Genomic DNA, 14,434 nt, shown 5'->3' with positions numbered 1-14,434 from the left:
GACCCTTGTATCTTTGACTAACTCTCTAAGTCTTTCATCCGCAACAACAAAGTCAATTATACTGCGGCTATTTCCTTTAGACCAGGTGTACATGTGGATTATAAATTTTCATATTTTAAACAAAATCACAGGATTTTAATCTAACTATTTTTATTTAAAAGTATCAATTTTAGGTGAAACACGCCAGCATATATCCTAAAATTGTTGAATAATGGTAAATATTCTTTGGATGTCTAATCATTTTTTATTTAACATACCAATAATTCCCGACGAAAAACAGGAACATAATATAACAGAAAACTATTCACAATTATGTCAATCTTCTTTGAAATGTAATGATTTTTGTATAAAATAACTGATTTTAATTTCCGATAAAAACACTAACCAAGCCGAAAAACTTAAGTAGTTAAAAAAATGTTAATTATTTAAATCTAATTATAATAATTTTTATAATATTATGTTAATAATTATATTAATAATAAAATGTAAATATATTTGGTTATTAAATGTACCCGTTTCCGTTAATACTACCCGTTTATACCTGTTTACCCGTTAATATTATGTTAATAATTATATTAATAATAAAATGATAATATTTTGTAATTAAATATACCCATTTCCGATATAACAATTTGCTTTTATCTTTTTTCTTTAAACCATATTTTCTCTAAGCTAATAATAATTTTTTAACAATGGCCGCAATTTTCTTATAATTCTTGAAGAATTAATCACAACTTCAACAAAAGAGGGAAAATTTGGACAAAATTCTCAAATATAAGGATTATGTGGGATTTTAAGAAAAATAGGAACGTGGGGGTGGGGAATAGGAGACCGACTGTGATTCCTGTGGATATCATTATGGAATTGTTCAATTGTTAACAATTTATATTTTAGAGGTCCAATTTTTAAAGTCTAGTTTTAAATAACTTGATTTGAATTTAAACATTGTGGAAATTATTTTTCAGAACTTGCCAGTGATGATGAAAAAGTCACGACTTATCGAAAACTCCTATCCAATCTGGATCCAGTTGCAAAATCCACCTTGCACAGAATCCTCGAGCACCTACACTGCCTCACTCGAAAGAGCTCAAAAAATTTGATGACTGTCGACAATATTTCAGCAATTTGGGGTCCAACTTTAATGCACGCTGGTGGAAGTAGTGCAGAAGATTGGAATAAATCAGAAACGAAAGTTGTCGGAGATTTAATTCGTCTTTATCCAAAATTGTACAAACTTTCACCTGCTGATCTTGCGAAGGAGGCCAAAATTTTAGAAGTACTGGAACGCCATCATATTTCCAATAATGGACTTCGAGGTGCTCCTTCTGGAGATTTGAAGATATGGATTTACCTTTTGTCAAGAGAGGGAGAATGTGTGAATGTCACGGTGAATATATTTCAATTTACTAAAAGCTTATTTTATCTTTAATAGCGTACGCAAGCCTTTGTAAAAAATTGTTCTAAATTTAACCATCAGAGCCTTAATTTCCAACGTAGAGACGACCATGGAAACTTTCTTTTAAAATTTATTGTTTTTGATCCACTCGACGTGGTCATCCATAAACTAATTTGCCAATGTTTAGGAGTCAGTGGAAATAACTTTACGAACTTCGATTAAATTTAGTACATTTCCTGATGATAAATTTCAACAAATTTTGCGAATTTTTGCAAATATGGCCCCTTTTTTCCATTTTTTAAGAATTCTAATTTTCCCTGGTTCCAAAAAACTTACCCTTCTTCTCCTTTTTTGTTTAAATGCGAACTGAATTAATAGAAACTAATAAGAAAATTCAACTGCTTTTAGTTGAAAAATCTACTATTATACTTTTGGTTGGAAATTCGTCTCGTTTAATTAATAATTAATCTAGTATTTGGTTTAAAATTTTATTATTTAGTTTAAAATAGAGGAGAGTACCCAAATATGAGATACCAACTCTGGCGTGATTGTCGGAATTCTACGTACTGAATTTAAAAGTAATATAGGTCATTTTAAAGGAAATTTAGTTTGTCATAAGAAGCGCAAATAAAAAATTTTATTACAAATTTTTTTTATACTGAAAATACAAAAAATGTAAAAAAGTGCTTTTTCCAAACTCGTCAAACTATTCTCATAATATGAGATACCCCAGGAAATGGCTAATAAAATGCAAAATAAAGTATTATTTTTAATCAAAAACTTTATTCTATGTTTCCGAAGTATAAATTTACTGCCATTTAGATGTATTTAGCTTTTGCAGTAGTCACAAACACTTTTGTAACCAATTTCCCCCACGCAGCCACAGTGTTATAAAAACCACAGGTATCTCATATTATGAGAACCACACCGTGCAACTATGCACTTACTATGTCTGACCTGTACAATGAAAAACTTCAAAACTATCGATATTTTCCTACTTAGTTAATCGATCCCAATCACTCCAGATAAACTTTACTGCTAAATACATATTTAATGAATAATAAATAGGGTTTAAAGAATTCCCTCCCAAGTACTCGACCACCATCGATTTCACAAAAAGTTCGCCTATAATCTTTAGAAGCCCAATGAAAAATGGACTATACCACAAAATTACTCTTTTTTCAAGGGCTACAAGTTAGTGGTAGAACCAACACAGTGGGTCTCTTAGTTTAGCTGATACCCCGCTGTCTCATATTGAGAGAATATCTCATATTCGATTACTCTCCTCTACAACTATTTTGTTTAAAAACCATCTTTTTGGGTTAAAAATTCAGGTGGTTGACTGAAAATTGAACTACTTTGTTAAAAATTTATTTTTTTGGTTAAAGATTCATCTCTGCTTTAAAAATCGAACTATGCCATCTTTTATCAAATTAATCCTCTTGGATAGAAAAAAAACATCTTTTGGGTTGAAAATTAAACTATTTTGTTTAACATTTATCATTTTAGTTGAAAATTCATCCCTTTGGTTGAGACATAATTTTTTAACTAAAAATATAACTATTCCATTTTTGGTTGAAAGTTGATATTTTAAGTTGAAAACTCATCTTTTCTATTTGAAAATGTATATATTTTGTTAAAAGTCATCTTTTTTAGTCGAAAATTAATCTTCTTGGTTAAAAATTCATCCCTTTTACTTAAAAATGCAACGGTTTCATTTAAATTCATGTTTTTGTTTGAAATATCAACTATTACTTGTTTCCTTGTAATTCGTCTTTTTTGTTTAAAAAAATAAAAAATTTGGTACAAAATGAAACTATTTGGTTGAAAATTAGCTTTTTCCTTGAAAACTAATATATTTGTTTGTGAAATAAACTATTTGGTTCAAAATCAAACTACGTTTATGACCATTTATTTATTTGGTAGAAAATTAACTTTTTGTTAAGAAATCATATTTTCGAGCTTAAAATTCAAAGGTCTTATAAATAATTTGTCCTTTTGGCTTTAAAACTCTACAATTTTGTTGAAAATTAATGTACTTTGTTTAAAATTCATGTGTTTTGGTAGAACATTAATCTTCTTGGTGGACATTTCATCTTTTTGGTTGGATATTCGTTTTTTTTTTAAATTAATTTTTTATCTTTCTTCACTGCAAAGTTATCTACTGAGTTAAAAATTCAACTATTTTGTTTAATAATTTTTTTTATCGAAATTGAATATTTTAAACTTAAAACTTGAAGATTCGATTTTTCATTCAAAAAATATCTTTTTTAATTGAAAACGAAATTATTTCGTTTAAAATTCATCTTTCTTGATCAAATATTTATCTATATGGCTAAGGAGTCAAATGTTTTATAAAAAATTAGATGTTCTTTTCGTTTAATTCGACTGGTTAAAATTGATCTTTTTTGTTAAAAATTCAACTTTCTTAGTAAAAATTCGTCTTTAGCCTGAAAATTTGACTAGTTGGTTAAAAGTTGAATTACTTTGTTTAAAATTTGTATTTTTTGCTTCAAAGTTCAACTATTTGGTCATTAGTGCAACTATCAGATTAAAAAGGTATTTTTTGTTGTTGAAAATTCGTCTTTTTCGGTTAAAAATGTATCTCTTTTGGTAGAAAGCCTTTATTAGTTGATAATTCAACTATTTTATTCAAAATGAAATATATAGCAAATATAGCCTAAAATTGGTATCATAATTTATGGACGACCCCTACTGGCCATTTACAAAAGGATCAAATTAACGATAAGTCAGTTCGTAAAATTTGAGAATCCGTGAGATTTCGATGTACGAAATTATTCATTGTTAACATTTTTTCTTTATTTGTATCACAGATTGGACCCCAGAAAACTGCCTTCGACGTTTGTCGGGAATTGGGGGATAAGGCAGGTTATGCGCCCCATGAACTCTGTTTAGAAGAATACAATTTGTCGGGTTCCCTAGAAAGACCTCTTCATCATAGTGAAAAAGTTTTGGAAGCAGTTGCCAGGTGGGGTTATTGGGACACTGAAGACAGGAAAGACAATGTCCTCATTCTCAAAAAGGACAGACTTTACAAGGATATTGTTCCTTTAGTAAGTTTAATTTATTTTCAATTATTTTAATTTAAAAAAATTCACTTTTCCCTCTTCAATTTATTGTAAGATAAAAAAAACGTTCTTTATTATCATTAAATGAGCATGCGAATTTAAGGGATGATACAGATTTTAATTGTTATAAATTCAGAGGCTTACAAAGTATTTAGCGGACCGGGAAATCGGGAAAATGGGGGGATTTTTTTCTTCTAGGGGTCGTTCCAACTGACGTTTCTACTTTATCTTCTTTTTATTTTTTAGTCATGATTCAGAGAAGAAATTATTATTGCTTCATGTATCTTATATTCTACCATCAAATTTTTTATTTTGATGTTAATTATATGAGTTAAAATTTTTCCTCTTAAATAGGTTGAAAACTATTAGAATTCTCTATAAGAATAGCCAGGGTGAAAGAATTCTGTTAGTTATGTAATAAGATTTTGCAAAAGTATAACAAATATCACAAATATAACCAACATTTTACACAGTTGATACAAAGAATTTATGCCATTTATAGAAAAAATTGACAAAGTAACTTCATCCTGGCACATTTTATAAATAATTCCGATAGCTTTCAACTTAATTAAGCGTAAAAATTTTAACTCTCATTTAATTAAGATTAAAGGAACTTAAGCAATCAACGGAAAACAGTTGGCATGATCCGGACCCGTTTTGAAGAGTTTTAATTGAACATATTTCATATTTAAAAAATCCTCAGGTGGACATTGTTTCCAGACTTTGAAGGATTTAGAGACTTTAAAAGAATCGGAATATTTTAGAAGCGTCAAAAATAAAAAAAACATAAACCTGCTTTATATTTTGATAAATTCTTATTTGAAACCTTTTAAATTAGGTTCATTTTATAAGACGAGTTTGTACATTTTATTTTTAAAGATTGAACTGAACTTTACATTGAGAACTCAGAATAAAATTGTTTCATCGCTTTGAAAAAACTTTTAGAATATGCTAAGATCAATTTAATAGCAATTAATTATTCACATTCTGAATGAAAAATTTAATGAAAAATCTAAATCGGTTGAAAATGGATTACTGCAATATCTCTGGTTAAGAGCGTTTAAGAATAGATGATTAAAAAATGCATATTTTAAAGCAAAAATAAGCTGACATTATACTGTTTAAATTAATTTTTAATTATAAAAATGAAATTTGAAGTGAGAGTAAATGAAAGAAATAAGGTTGAGGGTTAAGCAAAAAGTGCGAGGGTGAAACTTTCCCACTGTTTACTAGTACAAAGCAGATCAGATTGCGTGAGTTAAAAGATTAAAGAAATGCTTGCTCGCTGAAAAACAGGATGTACTCTTAATTGGACTTAACCGAGTTATATGTCAAATATTTATTTAATCATAAACGGGCGGCCTGTCCTCCCCGCTTGATTTTCACAAGTAGAACGCATTGCACGTTTAAAAAAATTAGTTTTTCCAGAATATTTCGACACTTTTTTGAGCGATCACACTATTCTTCTACTATTTCGAAAAAATTAAACTATAGTTAGGGTACATCATTTTTGCTGAATTAAAAAAAAAATTCAGAGAGAAGCTTTTAATTTTAAATAAAAAACAATTCAATTGAAGCATAAAAACAGGTTAATTTGGAACTGAACTGCTGTATTGTAACCAAAAAGATTAGCTTTCTACAAAACAGTTGAATGCAACCAAATAGATAAATTTTCAACCAAAAATATTAATTTTCAACACAGATGATCAATTTTTCATCAAAAAAGATTATTTCTGATCGAAATCCATACATTTCCAAATAAATAGTTCAATTTTCAACCAAGAAGATTAGTTAAAAAAACACAACTTTTCAATTTGAAAAAAAATTCTGTGTCAGAAGAATAAAAGACCAATTTTTATACGAAAAAGTTCATTTTCAACCAATCAATTGAATAATTAACAAAATAGATCAACTTTCAGTCAAAACATTTTATTTTAAAAATAAAAGGATTCTTCAGCTAAAATTGTGAATATTCAAGCAAAAAAATGAACTTTTAGGAAAGTAGTTCTACTTGAATTTTTTAAATCAAAATGTTGAAATTTTAACCAAGAAGTATGAATTTTTTTGTAATCATTGAATTTTCAACGAAATAATTCAATTTCGAACCAAATAATATTTTTAAATGATTGCTGCTTAGTTCAATGGATGTAGGATTTCCAAACATTTCAAGGGATTTCGAAGAATTTCACAAGATTTAAGGGTAAAGTAAATTAAATTTCAAGGAACTCCTAGCGATTCCAAACATTTCAAGGTATTTTAAGGTGTTTTATAGAATTTCACAAGACTTTTAGAATTTCATTAAATCTTCAAGAGTGTAAAAGATCTTATAGAAATTTCAAAGAATTTTAGACACATCAACAGTTTTTTAGATAACTTCAATAAAGAAGTTTAATTTATATTCAAGGGATTTCAAATGATTTCTACTTATTTAAAGGAATTGTCTACGTGTTCTAAAATTTCGATACACATATGGGTGTGTCCACACAAAAATTCGGTTATTCGTACTGAAATTTCGGCATATATAGTCCACTTTTCCAATCCCCATATTCTCGTAGCGAAAAGAGCCGGTTATGTGTACTAAAATTTTGGTACACATAACCGGATTTTTTCGTAACCACGGCTTTATTTTAATTGATTCTTATGATTGCTTATTTATATAGATATTTTAAAAGATTCCGAAGAATTTTAAGAGACTTACAAAATTCTAAGGTTTGTTAAAGAGATTTTTTCGATGTTCAAAGACTTTGAGCTCAATTTTAAGTTATTTTTAAGGAACTTTGGAAAATATTACATGAAATAAAATGTGTTCCTAGAAAATCCAATCATTTTAATGGATTTGAAGGGTTTTCAAGAAATTTCATACGATTTTAAGGATTTTATTGAATTTCCAAAGATTTAATTTATATTAAATGGATTTCAAATGCTTTCTACTTATTTGAATGGATCTTTAAGATTTTAATGGATTTCAGCAAACTCCTAGAGAACTGTAGGGAATAAAATCGATTATATTTCAAGCAATTTCTACGGGTTTTAACAGAATTCAAATAATTTAAAGGATGTAAAAATATTTTCAAAGGTATCAAGGCATCTCAATGAAATTTTTAACTATTTTAAAGACATTAAGGGAATTCACAGATTTTTCATGTATAAAATTTATTTGTGCAGAATCGCTATTTTTGCGTACTTCAATATGAGATTATGAGTGATCTAAAATAAATCGTTTCTCTGCAGTTTGTCTATTTTCTACAATAGTTCCTTAATTATATATTTTATTATTTATTCCAATACTTATTATCCTATAACCTTTTTCTATGTTATGATTTCCTATAATCGCGAAAAAATTATAGGAAATTCTTTATAGGGAAATTATTACTGGCCTATACTATGAATTTCTTACAATATTTTTTCGCAAAGGTAGTTTGCAATTTTGTATGAAATTCTATTTTGTTCCTTTCTTCACTTTCAGTTTCCTGTGTTATTTAATTTATTTTTTAGAATTAAGAAAAATACTACCCATTATTATAATATAATAGTAATAATAATGAACAACAATATATTAGTCCATCCACTGAGAAAAAGTATTACTTCAAAAAGAAAGTTATCTTGCAACAAGAATGATTCTTTCAATTAAAACACATTACTTCTTGAAACAAGAAAAATGTTCTTCGATTGTTCACAGACTTGAAAATAACATACTGTGATAATAGCTAACTATTTTATAAATAATTACAAAAAAATTATTTATAAAATATTTGTTCGCAGGTAAAACCCCCGATGACGATATCAGGCGAATTGAAGTTTGCGGACATGAAAACAAAGAACTTTAAAAGTTATTTGTTTGAGTTCAGTCAAGCAAAGCTTTGTTGTTATAAAGATAAAGTTTGTTCTGTAAAGTTGCACGAGTGGAGAATAGAGGACATCGTTTGGTATGTGGGCCACGAGCCAAAGAGGAATCCACAGATGGGGTAAATATAGATTGGGGACTATATATAGTTAAATTATTTAAATAGCTAGAAACACGTTGAATAAATTGTCAAATTTTCTTCTAGATGGTCCATCACTTTCATTATGAGAAATAATAAACCAAAGCGGTGAGTCTTAAGCCTTTTTTAAAATAAAGTAATTTCATTCGAACCCGCTATGTTATGAGCTTATAATTCCTTGAAAAGTGAGCGTTAGATAGCCCTTTACTGACCCATGTAGTCTCATGCAATTAATATTATAATATTAATTGCATGCGACTACATGAAACCTAAATGTATTTTTTTAATAACTTGGAAAAAAGGGATATTTCACGATAACCAAAATAGATGAATTTTTATATTTAATAACTAAAAGGGGAAATTTTTCAAGTGACCAAAAAACAAATTAATTTTCAACGAAACAAAATCGAATTTTCAACATAATAGTTCAATTTTTAACCAAATGACTGAATTTATGGAAAAAATAAATAATATTCTATTAAAAAAGACGAATTTTCAACCAAATGTATGAATATTCAACCACAGAGTCGAAATTTTAACTAAAAAGCGAATAATTACAATTTCATTACATAAATAATTTTCAACCGAATAAAAACGCTACGCGCGCGGCTCGCTTCGCTCGCAAGTTTGAGCGCGCCCTAGGCGCGCGATGTTTGAATTTCGCGCTTCGCGCTCGATAATAGGTTACCTCGGGCTTCACGCTCGTATATTTATTCTTTGCATTTGGAATGCTTGAAAAAATCTTTATCAAAAAGATCTCTTTTAGATGGCAGTATTTATATGCGTATTCATATTCTGAATTGTCTACTTAATTAAGTATAGTCAAAGATTAAGTTTCTCAGAGCTCTGTAGGCTTTGAGGTACACATTCTTATCGTGACACTCGCGCTGCGCGCTCGTTTTCCGACAGACATTTGTAAACAGATTTTGTTGGATTTTTTTCTCGTAACTTTCGTCGTTTTTCCACACATTTTCTTTTATTTTTTTTTTTTACCGTTATTTGTCACGAATAAAACAAAAAGTTTGCGTCCTATCAAGAAGTGATTCTTAACGAACTTGTAGATTTTTTTTGGGATAACCATTTTTTTTAATTCATCTTTTTTCATATCCTACATAGTTTGTCGACAAAATGGAATTTTTTATTTTCCATTATTTTTTGTGCAATCCAAATTTGAAATTTCGATTTTTGAAGAAAATCCAAAAATTGGTTATGATAATCTTTTAGGTCTTTCAAAAAGAAATAATTTTCTTCTCTTGACTTTTTTTCATATCGCGCGTTTTTCGGCTTCAAATTTTTATTTTCGGTTAATTAAAAAAATTTTGAAAACGCTATAACTCTGAGAATTTTCTTTTTATTGAAGAAAGTCATCAGGATAAATTGTTTGTTCTTTATAATACCATAAATATCCGTACATAGAATTTTCAAATTCAGAAAAAAGTGGTCTCAAAAATTTTCAAAATGCGCTCACTTTTTGAATTTTTATCAAAAATAGCTAGTTCAAGAACTCGTCCTTTCTTTTAGGACCTAAAAAAAGTGTGCCAAAGATGAATTTGATTGGTTCATTTTTTCGAGAGTTATCGTGTTTACGGACGGACGGCCAGACGGACAGACAGACAGACAGACGCCATCGTAAAAACCTGATTTTCGGATTCAGGGGGTCTCGAAACGTGGAGATCCGTTGAAAAAGTGTGATGTCAAATTTCCGGCAATTCTAATACTTTCTCAATCATAAATGATGACAATGTAAAAATATGAATTTTCTACCAAAAACGGAATAGTTTAATTTCCAGTAAAAAAAATTTGTAACCGAAAATGAGCTTCAATAAAATGGTGTAATCTTTAAACGAAAGAAATGAATTTTTAACTTTAAAAGATAAATTTTCAAATAAATGGAATTAAGTATTAATCAATTAAAAAAAAAAAAATTGTACCAAAAGGTAGAATGACGAATTTTCAACTAAAATGAAAAAAAAACAGCATGACAAAAATTTCATAAAAAAAAATTTCATCAATATAGTTTAACTTTCAACCGAAGAAATGAATTTGTAACAAAAATAGATGTATTTTTAACCAAAGAAATGATGTTTTAAAACCAAAATAGATAAATTTTCAAGCAAATGAAAAAAATATTTAGATTTTCAGCCCAAGAAGTGATTTTTCAATGCACATGCGAATTTGTAACCAAAAAGATAATGACTTCGAATAAAATATCGTGCATCACTCGTAGCATTACACACGTTTTCACGTGGAATTGACCTCCCCGTTTAAAGACTTGCCTAACCCTACTCGTGATGTAATATACTATTATATGTACCGATTATTAAACATGATTAATTAATTATGATTCCAATCAATTTTTAAATTATATTTTGAATTATATATTTGTTGCAGATGTAAGGAAAATCCTTATTTTGGTTACACACTTGCAGGAGCTTCTAAGGACGAACAATACAGATGGTTGGCAGCAATGCTTTTTGGGGAATATCAGTGCAATTTGACCCCCTCTGCTGTGAATCTGATGGATCCTTAAAAATGCTGTATTTAATATTAGATTTTTATAATAAGGGGCCGTACAAAAGTTACATGAAGCGCATACTAACTTTTATGAAAAATCATTTTTTTCGAAAATATTATCTTATTTTGTGGAGTCCCCTCAAATAATTATGTAAAAAGAAAATCTAAGACAGAATCAGAAGTTCGAATGGGAACAACTTATAAATAGTTGTTCTCAGCCCTTGCTTGCCCACGAAGAAGATTTTGAAAGTATTCATTAATCAATATAAATTTAATTAATTTGATGGGGTCCAAATATATATATATATATAGAGGAAATGAATGATTATTTTCGTTACGTCCTTGAAAAAGAGATTTTAAATTTAAATCATGTTATTCAATATTTTTCGTGTGATCTTACGAATATTTTGTCGACTGTCCTTCTATTTTAAATTTTAATTATATACAATATAGGAATTCCGAGTGCTAAGTAATAATGTGTTGCGGAAGGATACCAAAGATAACATTTTTCCGAAATAATTCCAATGTTATTCTTAATACAGTAGGAAAATTGAAGGCACGAAAGTATTATAAATGTGTAGATTTATTAGAGTTCACACAAGGTGAATTCAAATTGTGTATATGTTCTTATTTTTTCTGATTTTAATATTATACACTTTTATTTGTTACAGTTAATAAATGTACTTTTATATTATACGTATTACTTTTTACGCCAGGCATATAGCAAACAATTGTATCACCCCTCCCCTTGCTGATTAAAAATGGAAAAGAAACGTTCAAAGGTTGTGAATGTTTGAGATAACATTATTAACTACACTTACATTATAAAGGTAATAACCCAGGCCATCAGGAGAAACTTTGATCATAAGTTTATAGGTATAAATCCTCAGTCATCAGTTTCTAAAATCCAATTTTTCTCATCCAAAATAATGGCAGCAATAATTCGCCACCTAAAAATTTAAAAAGAATTACTATCTGAAAAATATAAATAGAAAGAACTTAATATCAATTTTAATTTTTGCAACATGTTTTAAATTGAAGAAAAATAGTTGGAAAAATTACATACTTTTTCTGCTGAAACTAATATTTTTTGCAAAATATATGAAATGAGTATCTACCATCAAACAGGATGCTTTCTGGTATTCCTAAATTGATAGTTTAAATTAATTATGGGGGGTTTAAACAGAATCTAGAACCAGTTAGGCCTTAAATGTTTCTAGTTAGGGTTTTACCTGGTTCTAGATTCTGATTAAAACTCCCTTAAGTAAAATTGGTACTGTATAATATACATAGTAATATCAGTTATATACATAAACATAACCTAAGATCAATCAGCTTCATGAGCAACAATAAAGAAATCATAAAGTAGAAAAAAAGTAGACCAAATGTAAAGTAAATGGCGTTTTGTGAAAAATTCAAAATCTATTTTTTTTGTATTTTCGAACCTGCAAAGCAATAATACAAAAGAACAAAGTAAGAAAAATGGATAGTTTTTGAACCAAAAATTGTCAAAGTTTCAATTTTTACTTGTATTTTAATAGAAAAATGCTTATTTTAGTGAACAGTTTTTTTCTCCTAAATTCTTTGTTAGATTTTGCTAATAGTTTCACATTTTGACTATCAGTTTTACCGGAACAAAAGGTTCATATCCAAGATCTAGAAAGATTAACGGGTTTTGGGTATGCAGCATGTTATGGGGGTGTTTTCATACTTTAAACATCCAAGTATGGGAATCATCATTTCTTAGTAACTAAAGTCATTAGAGATTTTTTATTTAACTGCTAGGGTACTAAATCACTTTCAAATAAGTAGAGGAAGCGTGCATAGGACGGATATTATACCTCTGCATTTACTTCAAGGGTTGTTTTGTTATCCCTTGTAAATTTAATCGGCAATATCGACATTTCTTAATGACTGAAATCACAAAAAGTTTTCTGATTAATCTATGAAGATAGGAATCATATTAAAGTGAATAGGGAAGGTGTAGACGATAAGGATGTCTTTGAATTTTTCTAACGGGTGGCTTAATCATCCCTTATTTAGAGAAGCAGAGAAATTAACTTTTCGTAAGGAATAAATCACCAAAGATCAGGCCTACAATATCACTTTAAAACATACATATAGGAAGTGTCCTTTCGGAGGACTTGCATCATAATTTATTTTCAGAGTAGTTTAATCGTTCCTTAATTATTGAAACAAAAAAATCGATATTTTAAACGGGATAAAGCACCAAAGATTTTTTATTAATACATTGATCAACAAAATCACTTTAAAACATACATAGGAAGCGTCTTTTAACAGGATTTGCAGTAGTATTTATTGTCAAGGTCATTTAATCGTCCCTTATTTATTGAACAAGAAAAATTTTTTTCACTAATTAGGAGATGATTAGACGACCCTGAAAATAAATTATTATGCAAATCCTGCTAAAAGAAAATGCTGCCTGTATATGTTTTAAGGTGATTATGTTCATCAGTATATTAATAAAAAAAATTCGGGTGATTTATCCCGTTTAAAATATCGATTTTTTTGTTTCAATAATTCAGGGATGATTTAACTACCCTGAAAATAAATTATTATGCAAATCCTAATATGTTTCAAAGTGATTTTGTTAATCAATGTATTAATAAAAAAATATGTGGTGCTTTAATCCGTATACAATATCGATTTCCTTGTTTGAATAAGTTGGGGATGATTAGAAGTTCCTGAAATTCTAATGCAAATCCTGCTAAAAAAACGCTACCTGTATATGTTTTAAAGTGATTTTGTTGATCAATGTATTGATAAAAAATCTTTGGTGCTTTATCCCGTTAACATTTTTTTTTTGTTTCAGTAATTAAGGGATGCACGTTTTAAAGTGATATTGTAGGCCTGATCTTTGATAATTTATTCTTGACGAAAAGTTAATTTATCTGCTTCTATAAATAAGGGATGATTAAGCAACCCTTTAAAAAAATGCAAAGACATCCTTGTCGTCTAAACCTTCCCTATTTAATTTTAATATGATTCCTAGCTTCATAGATTAATCAGAAAACTTGTTGTGATTGTAGTCCTTAAGAAATGTCGATATTGCGGATTAAATGTACAAGGGATAATAAACAACCCTTGAAGTAAATACAGAGGTATAATATCCGTCCTATGTACGCTTCCTCTACTTATTTGAGTGATTCCATACCCTAGCAGTTAAATAAAAAATCTCTAGTGACTTTATTTACTAAGAAATGATGATTTCCATACTTGGATGTTTAAAGTATGAAAACACCCCCATAACATGCTGTATACCCAAAAACCCGTTAATCTTTCTAGATCTTGGATATGAAACTTTTGTTTCGGTAAGACTGATAGTCCAAATGTGAAACTTTGAGCAAAATCTAATAAAGAGTTTTTTAGGGGAAAAAAAACTTTTCACTAAATTAAACATTTTTCTAATAAAATGAATGTGAAAATTGAAA

At 28.5% G+C, this 14,434-nt stretch overlaps 1 protein-coding gene across 1 annotated transcript in view; it reads left to right on the top strand.

Annotated features, from left to right (window-relative positions):
* Nucleotides 1-11,676, top strand: part of LOC117175847 — a 40,536-nt gene extending 28,860 nt beyond the window's left edge. Inside the window, exons 9-13 of the mRNA XM_033365633.1 lie at nucleotides 966-1,387; nucleotides 4,231-4,470; nucleotides 8,248-8,450; nucleotides 8,535-8,576; nucleotides 10,860-11,676. Coding sequence (XP_033221524.1) covers nucleotides 966-1,387; nucleotides 4,231-4,470; nucleotides 8,248-8,450; nucleotides 8,535-8,576; nucleotides 10,860-10,998 — 1,046 coding nt within the window. The 3' untranslated portion in view covers nucleotides 10,999-11,676. The remainder of the gene's footprint in view (nucleotides 1-965; nucleotides 1,388-4,230; nucleotides 4,471-8,247; nucleotides 8,451-8,534; nucleotides 8,577-10,859) is intronic.
* The last annotated feature ends 2,758 nt before the right edge of the window (nucleotides 11,677-14,434 follow it).

Source organism: Belonocnema kinseyi, chromosome 7 (assembly GCF_010883055.1).
Source record: "Belonocnema kinseyi isolate 2016_QV_RU_SX_M_011 chromosome 7, B_treatae_v1, whole genome shotgun sequence".
Lineage (NCBI taxonomy): Eukaryota > Metazoa > Arthropoda > Insecta > Hymenoptera > Cynipidae > Belonocnema > Belonocnema kinseyi.
This window is presented reverse-complemented; position numbering and strand designations above follow the sequence as displayed.